At 42.5% G+C, this 17198-nt stretch overlaps 1 protein-coding gene across 1 annotated transcript in view; it reads left to right on the forward strand.

Annotated features, from left to right (window-relative positions):
* Positions 1-3451: 3451 nt before the first annotated feature.
* LOC141476754 (excitatory amino acid transporter 1-like) overlaps positions 3452-17198 on the forward strand; it is a 74657-nt gene continuing 60910 nt past the window's right edge. Inside the window, exon 1 of the mRNA XM_074165557.1 lies at positions 3452-3650. Within this exon, the coding sequence (XP_074021658.1) occupies positions 3452-3650 (199 nt within the window). The remainder of the gene's footprint in view (positions 3651-17198) is intronic.

The following is a 17198-nucleotide window of genomic DNA, read 5'->3' on the forward strand; positions in this document are numbered from 1 at the left end:
GCCCCACCTCGAGTACTGTGTTCAGTTTTGGGCCCCTCACTACAGGAAAGACATTGAGGTGCTCGAGTGTGTCCAAAGAAGGGCAACGAAGCTGGTGAAGGGTCTAGAGAACAAGTCTTATGAGGAGCGGCTGAGGGAACCAGGGTTGTTTAGCCTGGAAAAAAGGAGGCTGAGGGGAGACCTTATAGCTCTCTACAACTACCTGAAAGGAGGTTGTAGCGAGACAGGTGTCAGTCTCTTTTCCCAAGGAACAAGTGATAGGATGAGAGGAAATGGCCTCAAGTTGTGCCAGGGGAGGTTCAGATTGGCTATTAGGAAAAATTTCTTCACTGAAAGGGTTATTAAGCATTGGAATGGGCTGCCCAGGGAAGTGGTTGAGTTATCATCCCTGGAGGTATTTAAAACTTTTACTGAGAAAGGCCAGCTCCAGTATTTTATCTTCTCAGTCTTGATTGTGAACTCTTACCACACACACAGATGTGGATGGTTGTTGAAATAGTGCACAGCTTCCAAAGTTTTAGTATCTCCTATCAGGTCTTACTTCCTGATTTTAGTTTGATACCTTGTCATTGTATCTATCTTTAAATTATCATTGTATGCTGTTATCTCACTATTTAAAACCTGTGAATGTTGGCTCTGAGAAGTGAATTCTAAGAAATCAAATCTATCTTGCCAAGTTTGACTTTTCTGTTTCAAGTTCATAATTTTTTGCTAATAAAACTTTGACAGACACTATGTAATATCCAGTATCCAGGTATTTAAACTCAGAATGGAAAATGAAGTCTCATCTCCGTATATTCTAAAGTGAAGAGAGACTAGTAAAATCATGGTGTTCTGCTTTCATCATCACAGTCTCCAAAGAGGAAATAATTTGCTTAAATTCCTTGTGCTGCTAAGAACATTATGTGAACAAAATTAATTTTTAGAAAGATTTGTGAAGCAACAACTTCTATACCTATTTTACAAGTAGGGAAACTGAGTCAGAGAAAGGTTCTTATGGCTTAGGCATGATTGCATATAAATTAATAGCAGTGCTAAGATTAAGGCTGAAGAATTAGTAACTATTGAGTGTTGACCCAGTTCACCAGAATACACCAGCAGGGCACATTTTTTCCATGTTGCAGAAATACTTTTTGTAAACTGCTGTGCTGGGCAACTCTGTAATTATGTGCAGAGCACATTAGGACAAAAAAAGAGGAATAATTTTTTAGCTCAACAGGTTTACACGGAGCTTCAGAAACTTACTCTCACTTCCAGTAATATTAATTCAAACAACCATCTACTCGGGCCCTGATTCTCTCTTAGGCTACTTTGTAGTGCTTGGACAGTAGTGGACCAGATAATCAAGCCCTTATAGCATAGCATAAGGACTAGTTCTTATAGCAGCCTCAGAAACCCTTACTAACATCATGAGGCTTTGTACTAGTGCAGAGATTAATCCATGTGGAACTAATTGCAGGACTGTGGCCTAAGTAAGAAATTGGTCTAGCTCTATTTGCTTGTTATCCAGTTGTCAAAATGTAGTGCTCATTAAGTACAGAAACAAAGGGCCCAGATGGATTCTTAATATCTGAGAAATGTGTTTCCCATATAAAAAGGAAATAATCAGTAACACTGCAGTGGAATTAAAAACCTCATTGAAAAGAAGGGAACTCTAAGGCAGGTCTTTTAATCAAGAATAATTCAGAGGCACTTCCTCTATGTCACTTCTGATCTACTTTTACCTTAAAAAATCATTTATGCAAAATGCACTTTGAGTACTTGAGTCCATAGAACATGAATGAGACTAAAACAAATGCCTTCTAGTCCCACCACTCTCTTCCATAGTGTGAAATCCATGCTTTGTTCCAATTGGGCTCTAATCACTTTTCTCCCATTCTGTAATATTGAGATTTTCTGTCCTACACAAGATACTTCTGGACTCCTCTAACTTAACCAATCTGCTGAAGTCCCTAACAGCATGATCAGATGGACAGGGGTCACTAAGATCAGAGTTACAGATGTTTCCTTACATCAGCAATAAACTACTGTAGGAGGCATAACAGCATATTTTAGCTAGTCAAATTTGGCATGAAGATATTATCTGCTGTATGGATGTACCAAACTAAAATCTGACTTAAAAAAGAAAAAACACGAAGTGATTAAGAATTGAAACTAGCAATTTTCACAAGTGTTCAATATTATGGTATTTTCAGGACATAACCAAGTTCTAACAAGCTCTAGAAGTGAGCTTGAGTGCGCTGCTGCCTAACATCAATGAGGATGCAGTTTCATGAAAAGTTTTAGGAAAACTAAGTCTGCCTATCTGCCAAAAAGGGCAGTCCTACCCTTCTCCAAGGTACATTTCTTGTGCCTTTTCCCTATTGGTGAAGGTGAAGGTACCTTCACCTATTCCCTTGTGAAGGTACCAAAACTTGTGCAGTCATGCAAACAAATTAACTCAGGGAATTGACCTGGCCAAAAAATAACCCAGTAAAATAAATTGTTTTGCAGTAGGATCAATTCTCTGATCCAACAGCCACAATTAGCACAAATGCCAGTACTAGGCAGTGGGCAAGAACATGGAGTCAAGAGTGGGAAAGAGGGATAGTTCAGTTTCACCATCTGTATGGTTAAGGAGCGCTCCAGCTACAGCCATGTGTTGCCTGGCTGGATATAGAAAACCTACATCAGATAGGCACCAAACCATTTAACACTCAGTATATTGTTACTAGTTGTGTCAATTAACCAAATAATTTACCAAATAAGCAAATAAAGCAGTTGGTGCCAAGTACAGGATAAAATCTGAGAAGTGCTAGCTGAGAAGTTTGAGTTGCGGACACATATCAGCCTATCTATGGCTTCCATTTGTAAATTTATCTCAAGCACCATTTATCTGTTCCCGGCAAGATAAATGGATTCAGGCACTCCCTTACCCCATTCCCTCAGGCATCAAAACCCACCACTTAATCATCCAGTAAGACCTTCCAACCCCAATTAGCTGCTTCTTTGCAAGTGCCTGTATTTCTGAAGGTAGGCATGTGTAAAGCTACTTACCTCCTGATGCTGTTTTGCTGTGTAAAGACCTAGCCACAAGGGGATTCTCAAGTAAATCTCTCCTGGTTATCTCATCCAATCTGAAGCACATCTACAGGATCAGGCCCCACAGATAAAACAGGCATGGACAAGACTTCTGAAGGTTGGTGGCCAGTATGCATATATGATTACACTCAAAATCCCAGAAGTCAAAGCACTCAGCTGCAGTAGCAGGGACTATTTCCTTTTCATTAATGCTCAAGATGTACCTTTTACATTAATCCAGATTTAAAAAAATAGCAACAGAAATAACCTTCTGAATCTGTTACAGTAAAAAGTAATTTACTGTAATTTACTGGATTCAATAGCTATCTGGGGCATAGTAAAAACTGCATGTTACAATCAGGTGCGTCAAGTAAGTACTATACAGATATTCATGTTCAGATGTTACTACTACTTTAGAAGAATAAGTCATGATATCTTTTCCCTCTCTTCAGGTATAATCCTTGGATTTTCTCTCCGATCATATAAGATGAGCTATAGAGAAGTCAAGTACTTTTCATTTCCAGGAGAACTACTCATGAGAATGCTGCAAATGCTGGTCCTGCCACTAATTGTATCCAGTTTAGTCACAGGTAAAAAAAGAAAGTTTATTTGTTCTGAAGTTTTCTTTTAAATAATTTGATAAAGATGCACACACCAAATAATAAAAAAATGAACATTTCTTGTGCTAGAACAGAAGTGTTATAACCTGCAGAAAGAGATACCACTGCTATTGCTGTTTTAGAGACAATATAGCAAAAGGTTTGAATTAATACACACAGAAACTAAAAGATGCTTTTCCCAATTTCTGTATTCAAACAATATCCTTCTTTTTGATTTTTCTTTTCTTTGGAGCACTTCATTGTTTTTAATGCCCCTTTTTTCATAACAATCATTTACATTATTATATAAAGGTTTTTTGAAAAGAGAAATGTTATCTATCTATGAGATTTGTCTTATCATACAAGTGCCTCACAATGTTAAGTGGATTATTCTTAGAGTTTCCCTTTGAAGTAGAGACATTTATTTTCAAGGTGAATAACAAAATTTTAAACTTCCTCAGTCAGGTAAGGAACAATCACAGAAAACTCAATGCAATTCACAAATGACAAATTTAATTCTTTTTAAAAAATCCTTAAATACAACAGGACTTTTTTATGAGATTACAAGAAATTTCCCAGTTTATTGCTAAAAACTCTGGAAAAACTGTTTTCTACACTGAACAATACCTCATTTAGTGCAGAAATGGTTTTAAACAAAAAAGATGCTCTTGCATATTTGCTACAGAACTCATACTCATGTAAATATAAAGGTATTACTCAATATCTAAATAACAAACTATAACCTTTACAGGTATACTACTGTGCAATTTTATAGACCCTGTTTGGCGGGGTTTTTTTACACATTATAGGCTAATTCACTGGATAAAAGTATTATGCTTAAGTCAGTCCTAAGACCACTCTTGGCATCCATGACCAAAATCTCTTATTTCCTTGTATTTTGTTTGGCAAAGCTGTAACCATAAGATTCCTCCAGGGTCTTGCATGCTGGTAATTTACTTCTTCTGACTGTAAATTATCTGAATAAATATTTTTGCTGTTTGCAGGCATGACAGTGTCTCCCAGATACGATGTTCTGGGTTTCTATTTGTATTTATGTAAGTGTGCTCAGTATAAATGGTTATGACAATATCAGAATATATGGTCTCTGAGGTGTTAGAAATAGGCTAGACATGATTGCATCCCTTCGCAAATTTTTTCAGTATCAAAGAAATTAGAACAATAAAAATGAAGTAATAATTATAAAAGCTATGAGCTGTTATGAAAGTGACAGATAAATTGAGAAAGTGAGGAGTTCTACTATACAGGTAAATGGCTTGTCGTGGTTTCAGCCAAATTGCCCAATGATGGACGACAGATGCTGTCCCCCACCTCTCACTCCAAGGAGAGAAGGAGAGATAAAGAGAATTATGAGTTTAGAAGGAACTAAAATACTTTAATGAAATAGTAATAATAAAATTAAAAAGAAAATAATGAAATAGATACAATATATACAAAACCGTATCAAGCTCCCAGGATGACGTCACCGGCAGGCACTGGGGAAGTCCCAGACTGGACTCAGCGACGGATGGGAACTGGGTTCCAAATCTGGAGTCAAGAATGCATGGATTGGAATCAAAGGCAGATGAACAGACAGGGTCCTTCTCGGATGTCGGCCATTGAAGAAAGAGGGTTGACCCTTTGATCCCTCAGCTTTTATACTGAGCACGGGGCAGATGGGATGGAATACCCCAGTTGGTCAGGTTTGGGTCACCTGTCCTATCCGCTCCTCCCTGCAGGTGGGACCCCTCTACGGTTTTCCATTTCCAACCCTCTAATGGGGCAAATAACGAAATTAACTGACCTTGGTTGTTATAGCAATAAGTATAAGCAGGAGCCTCTCTGCATACCATTTCTCAGCACTAACTATAAACATAGCTCCTATCACTCTGAGAATGAACACTTTCTGTACAATATGCTGTTAATTTCAGAGAGTTAGAAGAGGCTTAGCTAAGAAGTAAAATTACTAAACAGAAAGTTGTTTCTGTTTTACTTCAAGCCAGGACATTCCACCCCTTATTCCATAACATATGTGTTGTGCTCAGATCTATACACACATATATAGATAGATAGATACATGCAGGTTACTCATTTATGATTTATCTTTATACACAAAAGTTCACTAAGTCCATTTAGTTCATAACTGTAGGATTTTTAGAAAGGGAAAAAAGGAAGACCCGGGGAACTACAGGCCAGTCAGTCTCACCTCTGTGCTTGGCAAGATCATGGAGCAGATCCTCCTGGAATCTCTGCTAAGGTACATGGAAAATAAGGAGGTGATTGGTGACAGCCCCCATGGCTTCACCAAGGGCAAATAATGCCTGACAAATTTGGTGGCCTTCTACGATGTTGCCACAGCTATGGTAGATAAGGGGAGAGCAACAGACGTCATCTACCTGGACGTTTGACACTGTCCCGCATGACATCCTGGTCTCTAAATTGGAGAGACATGGATTTGATGGAAGGATGATGGATAAGGAACTGGCTAGATAGCCGCACTCAAATGGCTCAATGTCCAAGTGGAAGCCAGTGACAAGTGGTGTTCCTCAGGGGTCAATACTGGGACCAGTGCTGCTCAACATCTTTGTCGGAGACATGGACAGTGGGATTGAATGCACCCTCAGCAAGTTTGCCAATGACACCAAGCTGTGTGGAAGGGATGCCATCCAGAGGGACCTGGACACACTGGAGAGGTGGGCCCGTGCAAACCTCATGAAGTTCAACCAGGCTAAGTTCAAGGTCCTGCACCTGGGTCACAGCAATGCCAAGCACAAATACAGGTTGGGCAGAGAATGGATTGAGAGCAGCCCTGAGGAGAAAGACTCGGGAGTGTTGGTGGATGAGAAGCTCAACATGAGCCAGCAATGTGCGCTGACAGCCCAGAAAGCCAACCACATCCTGGGCTGCATCAAAAGAAGTGTGGCCAGCAGGTCGAGGGAGGTGATTCTGCCCCTCTACTCTGGTGAGACCCCACCGGGAGTACTGTGGCCAGCTCTGGAGTCCTCAACGCAGGAAGGACATGGACCTGTTGGAATGAGTCCAGAGGAGGGCCATGAAGATGATCAGGGGGCTGGAACACCTCTCCTATGAGGACAGGCTGAGAGAGTTGGGGTCGTTCAGCCTGGAGAAGAGAAAGTTCCGGGGAGATGTTATAGCAGCCCAGCCTTCCAATACCTGAAGGGGGCCTACAGGAGATGGGGAGGGACTCTTTATCAGGGAGTGTAGCAATAGGACGAGGGGTAATGGTTTTAAATTGAAAGAGGGGAGATTTAGATTAGATATTAGGAAGAAATTCTTTACTGTGAGGATGGTGAGAGACTGGAATGGGTTGCCCAGGGAAGTTGTGGATGGCCCTTCCCTGGAAGTGTTCAAGACTAGGCTGGATGGGGCTTTGAGCAACGTGGTCTAGTGGGAGGTGTCCCTGCCCATGGCAGGGGGGTTGGAACTAGATGATCTTCAAGGTCCCTTCCAACTCTAACCATTCTATGATTTTATGTTTTCATCTATCATAGCAGATTCTCAGAGTAGGAAAAAAGGTGTGACATTCATTGTGGTTCATCCCCACATGTAGCATGTCCATCTCAAAGAGTCTTGCTGAATGCCACTTGATGAATCCGGCTCAGGTTTCATCACTTACTATGTTATCCTGAAAAACACCTATAGAACACTGTTAGTAGTATATAACAATTAACAGCATACAGCTCAGAATTAAGTATTCTCACCCATGGTCAGATTTCCTTGAGGTACACATTGAACTTCATTCTTGAACATCACCCACCAAGTACATTCAGGTCCTTGAGGAAAAACAGTCCCACCAATGGGCTTGCCTTTGCCTGAGGCAGGACTAACCCAGTTTTCTCTAGCATATTCCTTTCATGCACCACAGGGACTTTATCCCCTTCTACAGTATGTAAAAGGTCTGATTGAGAAGGACCAGCTCGATTGATGGATCCCCTGGGGTTAACTAACCAGGTAGCTTGCGCTAAATGCTTGTCCCAATTTTTAAAGGATCCACCCCCCCATTGCTTTCAGGGTAGTTTTTAACAATCCGTTTTATTGCTCAATTTTCCCAGAAGCTGGTGCACGATAGGGGATATGATATACCCACTCAATGCAATGTTCTTTTGCCAAATTACTTATAAGAATGGTTTTGAAATGAGTCCCATTCTCTGACTCAGTTCTTTCTGGAGTACCATGTCGCCACAAGACTTGCTTTTCAAGGCCCAGGATGGTATTCCGGGCAGTGGCATGGGGCACGGCATAGGTTTCCAACCATCCAGTGCTTCCTTCCACCATTGTAAGCACACAGCGCTTACCCTGGCGGGTTTGAGGGAATGTGATATAGTCTATTTGCCAAGCCTCCCCATACTTATATTTAAACCATTGTCCCCCATACCACAAAGATTTTAACCTTTTAGCTTGCTCAATTTTGGCATGTTTCACAATTGTGGATAATCCGCACAATAGCGTCCATGGTTAAATCCACCCCTTGGTCACAGGCCTATTTCTATGTTGCATCTCTTCCTTGATGAACTGAAGCATCATGGGCCCACTGAGCTAAAACTAGTTCACCTTTATGTTCCCAGTCCAAATCTGTCTGGAAAATCTTAGCATCCTGGTCCACTTCCTGATTGTTTCAATGTTCTTCAGTGGCCCGACTCATGGGTACATGAGCATCTACATGACGTACCTTTACGACTAGTTTCCCTAGCCCGTCAGCAGTATCTTGCCATAATTCAGCAGTCCAGATGGGTTTGCCTCTGCGCTGCCAGTTGCTCTGCTTCCACTGCCATAACCACCCCCACAGAGCATTTGCCACCATCCATGAATCAGTATAGAGATGAAGTACCGGCCATTTTTCTCGCTCAGCAATGTCTAAAGCCAGCTGAATGGCTTTCATCTCTGCAAACTGGCTCAATTCACCTTGTCCTTCAGTGGCTTCTGCAACTCATCTTGTAGGACTCCACACAGCAGCTTTCCATCTTCGATGCTTTCCTACAATATGACAAGATCCATCAGTGAACAGAACATACTGTTTCTCATCATCTGAGACTTCATTATACAGAGGGGCTTCCTCAGCACCTGTCACCACCTCCTCTGGTGGCATTCTGGAGTCTTTGCCTTTGGGCCAGTTTGTGATCACTTCTACAATTCCTGGACGATTTGGGTTTCCTATTCAAGCTTGCTGTGTGATTAAGGCAACCCACTTACTCCAGGTAGCATCAGTGGCATGATGAGTAGAAGGAACTTTACCCTTGAACATCCAGCCCAACACTGGCAATCGGGGCGCCAGGAGGAGCTGTGCTTCAGTACCAATTACCTCTGAAGCAGCTCTAACTCCTTCATATGCTGCCAAGATTTCTTTCTCAGTTGGAGTATAGTTGGCCTCGGAGCCTTTGTATCCTCAACTCCAGAATCCTAGGGGTCAACCTTGAGTGTCCCCTGGTCCTTTCTGCCAGAGGCTCCAGGTAGGGCCATTGTCCCTGGCTGCAGTGTAGAGCACATTTTTAATGTCCCATCCTGTTTGGACTGGTCCAAGGGCTACTGCACGCACAATCTCTTGTTTAATTTGCTCAAAGGCCTGTCGTTGCTCAGGGCCCCACGTAAACTCATTTTTCTTTTGGGTCACTTCATAGAGAGGTTTCACAATCTGACTATAACCTGGAATATGCATTCCCCAGAAACACACAATGCCTAAGAAGGCTTGTGCTTCCTTTTTGTTAGTTGGTGGGGACATGGCTGTTATTTTGTTGATAACATCCATTGGGATCTGGCAACGACCATCTTGCCATTTAATTCCCAAGAATTGGATGTCTCGTGCAGGTCCCTTGGCCTTACCTCTTTTCACAGCAAAACCTGCTTTCAGAAGAATCTCGATTACTTTCTTACCTTTCTTGAAAACTTCTTTTGCTGTATTACCCCACACAATGATGTCATCAATGTATTGCAGGTGTTCTGGAGCTCCACCCTTCTCCAGTGCAGTCTGGATCAGTCCATGGCAAATAGTAGGGCTGCGTTTCCACCCCTGGGGCAGTCGATTCCAGGTGTACTGGACACCCCTCCAGGTGAAAGCAAACTGTGGCCTGCACTCTGCTGCTAAAGGAATAGAGAAAAAAGCATTAGCAATGTCAATTGTAGCATACCATTTGGCTGCCTTTGACTCCAGTTCATATTGGAGTTCTAGCATGTCTGGCACAGCAGCACTCAGTGGGGGTGTAACTTCATTCAGGCCACGATAGTCTGCTGTTAGCCGCCAGTCTCCGTCAGACTTTTGCACTGGCCTTATAGGGCTGTTAAAGGGTGAGCAAGTCTTGCTGATCACTCCTTGGGTCTCTAGCTGACGAATCGGGTTCTGAATGGGAATCAGTGAGTCTCAATTAGTGCGATACTGTCGTCGATGCACTACAGCAGTAGCAATTGGCACCTGCTGTTCTTTAACCTTCAGCAGTCCCACAACAGAAGGGTCATCTGAAAGGCCAGGTAAGGTAGACAGCTGTGTAATGTCCTCAGTCTCTACAGCTGCTATGCCAAAAGCCCACCAATACCCTTTTGGGTCTTTGAAATACCCTCTCTTGAGGTAGTCTATGCCAAGGATGCACGGAGCATCCCGGCCAGTCACAATGGAGTGCTTCTCCCATTTATTCCCAGTTAGGCTCACTTTGGCCTCCAGTACAGTCAGTTCTTTAGACCCACCTGTGACTCCAGAAACAGTAACAGATTCTGTCCCTTTATGATTTGATGGCAATAGGGTACACTGTGCACCAGTGTCCACCAGGGCTTTATACTTCTGTGGCTCTAATATGGCAGGCCATTGCATCCACACAGTCTAATAAACTCGGTTATCCCTCTCCTCCTGGCTGGAGGCAGGGCCCCCCTAATGTTGAGAACAACATCTACAATTAGCAGATGTGTTTCTACCTGGACTGGAGAACCACTTACCATGGACTGGAGCAGCCACCCTTCTGTAAGAATTCTGTCTTCTATCTGATTTACCTTGCAACTCAAGCACTTGTGCCTGTAGGGCCGGGGTAGGTTGTTCATCCCACTTACTCATGTCCTCTCCATAGTTACAGAGGCAAAACCACAGGAAGTCTCAGAGTGGGTCCTGTTTCTCTTTAGTCGGTCTCGTAGGAGGGTGTTTTTTCTTAATGACTGCGACATGGGTCTGTTCAGGGGAAGAGTGGGATTCTTTCCTCATCTCAGTTTTTCAAGCAGTTTATGAAAAAATTTATCATTTTTCCTGTCTTGCTCGGTTATTGTCTTAGTCGTTTTCTCTCATTTTCTTGGTTTTCCCAGCCATTTTTTCCACGGTTGCCACAGTGAGGGGATGAGAGAGACTGTCTTCATACTGTCGTACCTTGTTAGCCACCTCATTTACAGTTGGTGTATCGGCATCAGATCCTCCCCAGACCATTGTTGACAAAGTGTGGGAATACATAGGTGGTGCACTCTGCACAAACTTTCTCAACAAAGATCATTTGCATGGCATTTCATCAGGGTCTACATTCACTTGCCAGTCACCATAAATCACCTCTCACACAGCCAGTTCTCTCAGGTACTTAATACCTTTCTCCATGCTGGCCCATTGGCTTGGACGGCATTGGATATCATCCTTAAAGGGATATCTGCTCTTTACAGCTGATAACAGTCACCTCCAGAGACTGAGAGTGTCTGCCTTATTCCCAATTGCTTTATCAGTACCTCCATCTTTGGCCAGGTTTCCCAACTGCTTGGCCTCTCTACCTTCTAAGTCTATACTATCAGCCCCATCGTCCCAGCATTGGAGCAACCAGGAGAGAAGTGACTCCCCATCATAAGTGAAGTCCTTCCTCATATTTCGCAAATCCTTCGTAGAGAAAAATGTAATGATTATCTCTGCATCTGAGTCCTATCCTGCATTAACGCTGCCTGAGAAGGACCCTCTCCTGGATCTTTGTCAGAACCTTCTCCCATGCTCTCTGGCTTGGGCAGGTCTTTGTCGTAAGGGGCAGGGGAAGGAGCGACTTTCTTTTCTGCTTCCTGGCCACCGGGGCAACTTGTGCTGGTTCTGCTGGAGTTGGAGTAGCAGCAGCGCTCGTTGTCGGGGCTGGAGCAGCCGGTGCCGCTACGGGCCGGGGAGGGGCTGGCGATAGAGGTGGGGGGGGTTGCGGGCGGCGGAGTAACTTTTATCGCCGGCTGCTGAGTGACCGGGGCCGGGATGAGCCGGGGCGCGGCTTCCGCCTTCGCAGAAGCCGGTGCCGGTTCCTGGCGTGGGGGGTGGGGTGGGGGGGCAGCCGATGCCGCTGGGGCCAGTGTCGATATAGGCGGGGGCGTGGCTTTCGCCAGTACGGGCGGAGGTGTGGGCCTGGGCGGTGAGGGGGTGGCCCAGTGGCGGGGCAGCTGATGCTGTGGGGTGCCTTGGGCAGTTGTTTGTGTCTGTGCTGTCTGTGATTTCGCTCATGGGGTTTGAGTAGCAATATCACATGTCACATAATACTCACTCCTGCACTGATATTTAACAAAAAACACCCCTGCAACACATTCAGGAAAACCAGCAACAAAATCATGATCGAATGAAAGTAACATTCATTCTCTAAACAGCCCAAAGGTTTTCCATCCCCTAGTTCTGATGGTGTCACTTTGGTATAATCATTAAAGGGCGAAGTAAACTCCCCAGGTAAAACCGAAAGTGTAATTAGTAACATAATCCATCACATGATGCCCGAGATATGCAGGTAGAACCGTTATCCAAGCAATCATTTTATACATCTGTCGTGGTTTGGCCTCAGAAAAGGCCAAAAGGGAAACAAGGAAAACAACAACAATAACACTGAGAGAGGAATACACAACTGATGCCGTGAAAGACGAAATCAGGACTCAATAGTCGGGATGACTATTAAGCAGGTATCCTTTATTGCAGCGCTGGACGCACAGGGGATAGCTCCTCCAAATGTGCGTGCCCGACAGAGTCAGTTTAACAACATATATGCACACCATACATACATATTCATGCAAGGAGTTTTAACATATTCATTAGTTTCCAGTAACTCATTACCATATGCTACCCCCCTCTTGGAGCCCCCCATTTGTCAGAGATAAGATAACATTGTGCTGGCCTCACAATTGCTATCTACATAGGTACCTTCCTGTCTTGTTACTTATCGTAGCTCTGCAGGGGTGTAGGCCCCTATTTGTGGTCAGCCAAGTTATATTTGCTAACTCATACTTAGGTAAGCAAACCTTCAAGCCATACCTAGCCTTATTCTTTAATTCAATCCCCCCTTTTCTTTATGCTATTGCAAATTCTTTTGCATAATTTTGTTTACAGTCCATAATACATGTACTTGTTGAGCAACAGTTCGTACTTTCCACCACAGCCAAATGTTGAGAATAGTCAGCAGTAGGGCTGCAAAAATCAGCACTAGTACAGGATGCACTAGGAAATTGAAAACCTGTGCAGTGGTTGGAGATTTTAGTGAGGTATTTAGAAAAATGTCCCACCAATGATGTTCACCAGTTTTCTCAATGGCTGTGATGATGTTCTTTATTTCTACAGTATCATGCTGGACTTGCCATAATGTTCGTTTCGAAGCTTCCTTCACCCTCTTTAGCAACATTTTAATGTCTGGGTGGGAAAGCATTTTCTTCAGGACATTAATGTCCATTCCAATCTGTAATTTAGGTATATCATTGTATAGCATGAAACTGTCAGAGATCAACTGAGAAGTGGTTATTGGAGCAGAATAATTAAAATCACAACCTTGTATCTTGGTAAAATTACAAACACAAAAGTTAGTTCCATTTGTTTCTTCTTCACAAGTATCAATGCTGACATTAACACAACTAGTCCTTATACAGACACATCCTTTTCCTACATAATACACCTGTGATTGAGCATGTTCTGAGGGAAGCATCTCAAACGTGCATGTACTGTCCTCTGTGTCTAAGCACAAATCTTCGTTTTCAATTACTGCATTCTCACAAACATATCCTAGTTGTTCCTTTGGGATGCAGGCTTCGGTACTAATGGTCTGCCATTTTCTTATATCATCATTATATTTTGCCCAAACATTATGGTTTATTGGTCTGACTACTACATCTTGATGGATTGCCCCTAGTGCTAAAATAGGGAAAATATCCCATACCTTTGCCTTTTGAATTGTCAGCACGTAGGCTTCAATTCGTTCTTTTGTGTCATCATAGGTGAAATTAACTAATTGCCACCAAGCCTGATGTTTTAATTCGAATGGGGTGGTAGTATCGTTCTTAGCGATAATTTCTCTAATTTCCTGTGGTAGGTTTCCTGACATCCCTTCTCTGATTATATCAGAAACCACAGATTGTATCCAAAGTTGTGTTTGTATACACTGAATGGCAATAGAGACATTTCCTTGTAGTCCTTTTACAAAAGTTGCTACTGCTTGGAAATCCTCAGTAGTATGGTTAGATAATAGGGAAACGAAATCAACAGTTAATTGCTGAGTTTCAGCCAGAGTGATTAAAGATGACCTTAGTGGTACTTCTAGCCTTCCTAAATCAGAGGTGACTGTGCTCAGTTTATTAATTATTACTTCCTGATCAATCGAGTTTAAAACTCCTAGTCCAGATCCAAACCATCCTGTTAAATCTCTCTGTTTCCTTGAGTGGTGAGCTCTGGAATGTAACCATGCCTTCCATCCTTTAAGACTTTGCGAAATAAAAGGTAAGCATTCTGATTTCATCTGAGATATATCAGCTTGTACCTTTACCCGTACCTTCTTTAAAGAATATGTGGGGTCCAGAAATAATTTCTGCTCATTGGATTGTCTCACTACATAAGGGCCTGCGAACGAAAGGTTATGGTATTTCACAGCACATTTAGCTGGTTCAAACAGAGGGATGGTGGTTGGACTTGGAGTAATTATATTTCTCCGAGGCACATAGAGCACAAAGGGGAATAGGAATGTTGCTGCACGGCTTTCTAGACTCCATAGTGCGCATATCTTATAAACTGCTTCTCCTTTATTTACTATAGTAAGGCTACATTGAGGTTGCTGACATGTAGCCTTCAAAGCAGTTGTTGGTACTTCCCATATGGTAAATTTCCCTTTTTCAGTGCTATTGTATTTTATATTTATAGTGATGTTTTCAGCCTTTTCAGATGCATTACAAGTAACCCTACTCCTAAAGGTAAATGTTTGAGTGAAAGTTTTTATCTCCTTTTTGCATGCTATATTTTCCCTATATATTACATAATTTTTATATATTACTGGTGCATTATAATTGAGAATAGTATTTGAACGTTTCACTTCTGGAAAGGGGATAAGTTGGGGAGAGAGAGTATCCATACCATGTGTGGCGGTTATATCCTTTGGGACTAAAATCAAGGCCGCTTGTCGGTATGATCTTATAATTTCCCTTGCATCATGTATAACTCCTATGCACCTAATCATTGAACTAACTTTAGGTTGGACCTCTGCTCGACAGTAATCTTGGTGGAGTGTACATACTGCTGAAAATATGCATTGTTGTGGCTCTTCTAAATTATATACATAAATGCCAACCGTTATTACAGAGGTTAAGTACACTTGTGTCATATCAAATTTACATGCTATATCAATCAAGCTGTTTTCTCTTATTTCAAAGGATGGTATCTGTTGTGAATCTCCCCAGTCTCTTTTAATCTGGCCATCAATTTTTAAAACTGTGTATACCTTAGTCTTTTTATATGTGATATTCAGACCTGCATTGCCCAAATGTCCATTCCTGGTCCAGTCTTCGGGGTCGGGGACATCATCTAGGTCTTGATGGGTGGTGCAGTTCTCTGTCCATCCAGCTGTGATGTAGAAGATCACAATAATGATCTCCGGAATCGCAGTTTTGCTGATCCGGTACATTCGGAGGTCCATTTCTGCTCAAATTGGGGATCTTCCTTATGCCTCGGAGCCGTCTTTTGTAATCTTAGTTTTAAAGGTCCTAAAGGTTCAGAAGTCCACTGCTTGTCTGGAGCTTTTTTCACTCGAGAGTAGTGAATCCAGGACGGCTGCTCCTTCACCTTGATTGCAGTGAAGGTGGTCAGTAACACTTGAAATGGTCCGGTCCACCTCTCTTCCAGTGGATTGCCTGAAAAATTTTTGATATAAACCCAATTTCCAGGACTAAAGGGATGGATAGCGTGATCCAATCCCTTAACTCTAGTTCCTAGGACACTCTTATTGATTTTCTCTAATTGTTTTCCCAAAGAAATAACATATTTTTGTAAATAAGAATTACCCAACTGGTTTAAATCTTCTCCTTTATATTTTGTCTGGTATGGTCTCCCATATAATATTTCAAAAGGGCTTAGGTTTTCTTTAGCTCTTGGCTTTACACGTAGTCTAAGCAGAGCTATGGGTAATGCTTGATACCAATACAAATCTGCTTCTTGACATATTTTGGCTATCTGCTGTTTTATCATGTGATTCATTTTTTCTACTTGCCCACTGGCCTGCGGCCTATATGGGGTGTGTAACTGCCAATCAATTCCCAATAGTTTGCTAACTTGCTGCACTATTTGTGCACAAAAGTGAGTACCTCTATCTGATGAGATGACTATAGGTACCCCAAATCGAGGTATTATCTCGTTCAATAACACTTTAGTCACTTCTCTTGCCTGGTTTGTTCTACAGGGAAAAGCCTCTGGCCATCCAGAAAAGGTGTCTGTAAGCACCAATAAGTACTTATACCCCCCTTTTCTTGGGAGTTCGGAAAAATCGATTTGCCAATGGTCTCCTGGTATGTTTCCTTTCCCAATAGTTCCTAACTGTACTCGATTACCTGTGTTGGGGTTATTTCTCAAACATGTTTCACACTGCTGAGTCACCTGTCGAACAGTGGTATATAAATTCTTCCCTATCCATCTTTGGCCTAAAAATTTATATAACGAATCTGCTCCCCAATGTGTCTTATCATGTTCTTCTTTAACAAGTCCCCACACTAGTTTGGCAGGTATAATCATTCTACCATCACTCAAATGAGCCCATCCCCGGGAAGGAACTTGTCCTCCTAATTCTCGTATGAACTCCTCATCTAATCTAGAATATTTAATGCCCTCGTGGTCATCCAGGTCTTGATTTCTATTGTCTGGAATTAAGGCTAGAATTTGTTCTTTCTGTATTCTTTCTGCTGCCTGTTTAGCCTCATAGTCAGCCAATCTGTTACCTCTTTCTTGGTCAGTGTTACCCCTCAGATGTCCTCGACAATGCATGATGGCGACGCTAGCTGGTAACCGTACTGCCTCCAGTAGACGAAGTATTTCTTCTGCATGTTTGATTTGTTTTCCTTGTGCGGTTAGCAATCCTCGTTCCTTCCAGACTGCTCCATGAGCATGAACAACTCCAAAGGCATATTTGAAGTCTGTCCATATATTTATCCTTTTCTCTTTCGCCAGTTCCAAAGCCCTAGTCAAGGCAATAATCTCAGCCTTTTGAGCTGATGTCCCGGTAGGCAATGGTTGGGATTCAATTACCTTATTTGTTGTGGTCACTGCATATCCAGCCTTACGGATACCTTGTCGGACAAAGCTACTTCCATCCGTAAACCAGG

The sequence above is a fragment of the Numenius arquata genome, chromosome W, assembly GCF_964106895.1.
Source record: "Numenius arquata chromosome W, bNumArq3.hap1.1, whole genome shotgun sequence".
Lineage (NCBI taxonomy): Eukaryota > Metazoa > Chordata > Aves > Charadriiformes > Scolopacidae > Numenius > Numenius arquata.